Raw genomic sequence first — 4,685 nt, forward strand, 5'->3', positions numbered from 1 at the left:
AATGTGTAGTGGAGTAATAAGGCCCCATATATGACATCAAGCCTGCTATTGATTGAACAGATTAGAGGCCATAGCCTCGCAGTCCTAATGTATTGATCATCAATTAGGCATGCAAAAAAGACAGGCAAATTGTATTTCAAGTTGCAGCAGGAAGATGCTAGTCAGAAATCAGAAGCTAAACAGGCCAAGCTGGGCCCAGTTATAAAGCCTACAGCTGTTAATGAAAAGGTTAGTACAAACCAGTCTGATGTTGATGTCATGGATTTCAAATGGACTGAAGCAAAGCAGAGAATAACATGAGAAAGGACTCCTGTCACATGACTACATTATGGGCTGTTACTGTTAATGGAAAGTAAGACTATGTTTATTGTTACTGCATTATAAATTCTCTGTTGTGTCTTAGGTTTCCACTCATGTTCCACTGATGATGAATTGTAATCACTTTGGTGAACATCCATTTATGTTCTACTGATGATGAATTGTAATCACTTTGGTGACCCCTTAAATTTCTGTCGAGTCCAACCAGCAGTTCAAAAATGTGTCACTATGGTTCAGGACCAGATATCTGCAAAAGTAATGAGGTTCCAATCAATTTCAACTCTACTTTGTTTAGTGTTACTTAGCAAATCCTAGCATGTGGACATGCTAAACTAAAATAGAGAACATGGTAAAACTTCAATTATACGTGCTTTATGCCAGGTCAGACTGCCATACAGCATATGAACCAATACTGAAAATACTGTATATTGCATATTTTTTTCCTGTTAACTGTAAAACTTGTTCTCTCCATTTACCTCTGGCTCCCTCTCTCTCCCTCTGTCTCCCTCTAAGGATCAGGTCAGTTTTGAAGACAGACACCAGATGCCATATGTGCAGGTACAACAGTTACTTGATTTTATGCATAATTACATTGAATGTATGTTTTAAAAACATTTTTTAAATATTGTGAAGCACAAACATGTAGGTACAGTATCTCTGAGATGTTACAGCAGTGTATCAGCTGTCTTCTTGTTTATGCAGGCTGTTATTCATGAGGTCCAGAGAGTGGCTGACACTGCTCCTCTCAGTCTTTTCCATTGCACCACTAAAGACACAGAGCTCATGGGATACTCCATACCCAGGGTAAGTGAAAATACTGTTTGTTCCTTTATTTAAAAAATATAATAAATTAATATATTTGTAAGCTCTTACAGTAGACATGATATCTTCTTAGGAGATATTTGATAGTTGTTTTGTATTCCAGAAACTTGCATGAAAGCAATTGTTACCTTCGCCAAGGAGGTTGTGTTTTTGGTTCTATGTGTGTTGGTTACAAGGGTTATGAACAAATGGCTGGATGGATCATCAGCATATTTGGTACAGACATTGGTGGGGATCAACCCTAGAAGTGATTAGACTATAGCTGACAAAAGGTTAAACATCAAATCCCTTCTTTAACATGGATCAAAATAAAAAAAAAACAATCATATCTCTCCCGCAACCCTGATCAGGACTAAGCAGTATAGAAAATGAGATGAGATGAGAGAAATGAATCATATCTGTATCAAAAGTTCAAAATCATTTCAAATTTGACAAACATACAATCTGGATCTGATCTAGTTCAAGGATGTAAGGACACATTTTGTGTTTGTGTTGGACCCAGTTGCAAGAGCAAATGTTCCTTGGCGGAGACACATTTTGAATGCTAGACTTTTACTTGTAAGTGTATTTTTACACTGTTGTTTTTCTACTTTTATTAAAGTAAGAGATCTGAGATATTTTTTCCACCACTGTATAACATTATGTAAAATACTTCAAGAAAAAAATGTTAAGAATATTTTCTATGGTTAAAATTGAGAGTAGTAGATGTTTTCTAATGCACATCAAAGATTGGTAAGTCTGATGCAAAGTTGAATTCTGGAATTGGCTTCTGCATTTCTGTAACACTGTAAAAAACATCAGGTAAAATAAATGAATACGTGAAGTGATTTAATGTATATACATCAGTATATACAATGGCCAAGTACTCCCAAAGAGGGGAAGATCCCACATCAAGACATAAACAGCAATGACTGATTAATTCAGATTTATCATGTAAGACTGCAGTATCAGGAAAGCTGGAGAGTGAGAGTATTTCATGTTTCACTGTAATTATGGAAAGATGTAAGATGTGTGTCACACTGATAGAATGGGGGTGTATGTGGAAGTCTGGGAAAGAAGAAAAAGAACCATAGTCATAGTTACTGTATGTGTTTACACATTAATAGCTATTTGTTCCTCTTGTTTGTTCTTCAGGGAACTGTTATCATCCCCAACCTGTCCTCAGTGTTGTTTGAAGAGGGACAGTGGAAATCCCCCCATGTCTTTGACCCTGAAAACTTCCTCAATGAGAAGCAAGAGTTTGTGAAACCAGAGGCGTTCATGCCTTTCTCTACAGGTGATCGAAATAATTATTACAGTCATACAAACACAGAGAGATTTATTGGGAGATCTGACTGAGGAAATATACACTGGGTTATAGAACGTATTTGTCATGTGTCATGCTTTGAGTTATGGGTATTTCAAATCACAGGTCAACGGATGTGTCTTGGAGAGGGTCTGGCTCGTATGGAATATATATATTGCTCCTGGAGCTAACTGATCTCTTCCAAGACAGAGGTTGTGCTACTACTGTAACCAACTAATGCAAATTCTAATTAAAGTCAACTTTTAAACATAAAACCAATTGTCAATATTTCTATGTACAATGAATCACATCACAATATGTATGTTTAGAGAAAATGATCACCTGTCTCTGCAGCTCCCATCAGCTTTACACTTTGTCATTTTCCAGCTCATTGTTTTGGTTTCACAGTCCTCAACTGCAATGTTGTGGTTTACTTTCATTGTTCTTATCAGTCTTCAGCTTTCATTGTCATCCCCAAGACACAACAGGCAGCTGCTTTCATTAAGAAGTGTTATGGTGAGCTGTGTGTTAGAGTGGTTTTGGACCCAGTAATGATGCAGACTCAAACCCAGGCTAGACAAGGAAAACGTCCTTAACGTCTTCCGCTGATCTCAGGGCAGCTGGGCACACTGGGTTGACTGGACTACTGTTCCCCAGGGTGCTGCCCCAGGATCACTGAGAGGAACATCGAGTGGGCTGGTGTCGTGCTTGGGAGCTTTGCGAGAAGGAGCAATTCACACACACACACACACAAAACGGCCAAAGCTGGCCCAGAACGGGAAACAGCAGTTCAGAAAACGTAAAGGCCCCAGAAAAACAGTCCAAACCAAAGGAACCCTTTAAAACATGAGAAGGGCACAAAAACCAATGCAACACTACTATGCGTAATTACAGTTCACAGCGTTCAGTGAGGAGCACAGATCAAAGAGTAGTTCATAACCCTGAGTTCTTAATATGAACACGAACTGGCTTTACTAGCAGGACAACATATTACAATATAATAATCTGGCAACAAGGACGCACCAATGCCGACCCTATATACTGCTCCGATAATTGAGAGCAGGTGTGCCTCGCCGCCTGGAACGCAACCTCACCTGTGCGGGGGCGGAGCTGCTGGAACTACCTGTGCCTGCTACCAAGGTACAGGGGGCAGCCCGGGTCATGGACGTAACAAGAATTGCAAACCTGACAAAGGTAGTGCCCTCTTATGAACATAGTGCAGTGTTCAGCAACTGAAAGGACAAATATTTTGGTAAGAAATGTTTCAAAATTAATTTAAACAGGTAGACTAATTTTCATTTCACAGAGTATACACTGAATCCAAACATGTTCAGAAAACATAAGACACAGCATGGCTGAAAATACAATAAATTCCTATTAAATTCAAATAAAATAAATTCCACCCCAAATCAGAAGGCATTGGGACAATATGTAAAATCAAAATTAAAACTGAAAATAGTGATATTTATATTGTTCCTGTATTACACTGAAAATATCATAGCAGAACATTATTTAATGTGATACCTCATCAATTTTATTTTTGTTCTAAATAAACACTCACTTCAATTTTGATACCCATATCTCCCGCCAGCAAATACTGTATAGCACTGGGTCAACCCCCCTCCAAGCCATATGAGAGTCCCCACCTCTATGGGGTGCACTACATATATGTGCAGGACATACAGAAAAATTAAATTACTGTTTCTCTGTCTCCTAATATTGAATGCCCATATTATTTAAGAAACTAAATAGAATAAAATAAAGAATAAAAAGAATATGAAGACTGAATTAAAGTAATTAGGATACAGTAAACTAAATGGTACAATCTAATAGGCTATGAAGTAACTCAAAATCATGTGCAAACAGTGACAGTAGTGTAAATAATAACAAGAAGACAGGTGGTAAGCATCACCAGTGCACTGGTGATGAGATGCATAATAGCTTATGAAATATACATGGCCAGCAGCATGAGCAACAGCAGCAGATATGATGTTAGAAAACAGTCAGCAGTAGATTTACATATAATACGACAAATGGGGGAATGAACAGTAATAACCAAACTGCTGCCTTCACATTTTATTTTTTGTCCTGGGTTCATGTGTTCTCTTTCACTTTCCTAGACAAACAATGAGGCTGTAACAATTGTGGCACAGTTTAGTCTAAGATGCTCTTAAGATACTATGTGCATGAAATGACTCCTTCACTGTATTCTGGGAATTTGGAGGGTAAATCCAACATTAGGAGCATGGAAGGTGAGACA

General features: G+C 38.1%; 1 protein-coding gene across 1 annotated transcript; it reads left to right on the forward strand.

Moving 5' to 3' along the window:
• Positions 1-831: 831 nt before the first annotated feature.
• Positions 832-2,616, forward strand: LOC109953746 (cytochrome P450 2D20-like; the record flags this gene model as incomplete). The annotated part of the gene is made up of 4 exons (XM_020589211.1): positions 832-876; positions 1,021-1,122; positions 2,275-2,416; positions 2,552-2,616. Coding segments are annotated over 4 exons (354 nt in total), but the record flags the coding sequence as incomplete, so codon positions are not given.
• Positions 2,617-4,685: the final 2,069 nt, after the last annotated feature.

This window comes from Monopterus albus, unplaced genomic scaffold, assembly GCF_001952655.1.
Source record: "Monopterus albus unplaced genomic scaffold, M_albus_1.0 scaffold1192.1, whole genome shotgun sequence".
Classification (NCBI taxonomy): domain Eukaryota; kingdom Metazoa; phylum Chordata; class Actinopteri; order Synbranchiformes; family Synbranchidae; genus Monopterus; species Monopterus albus.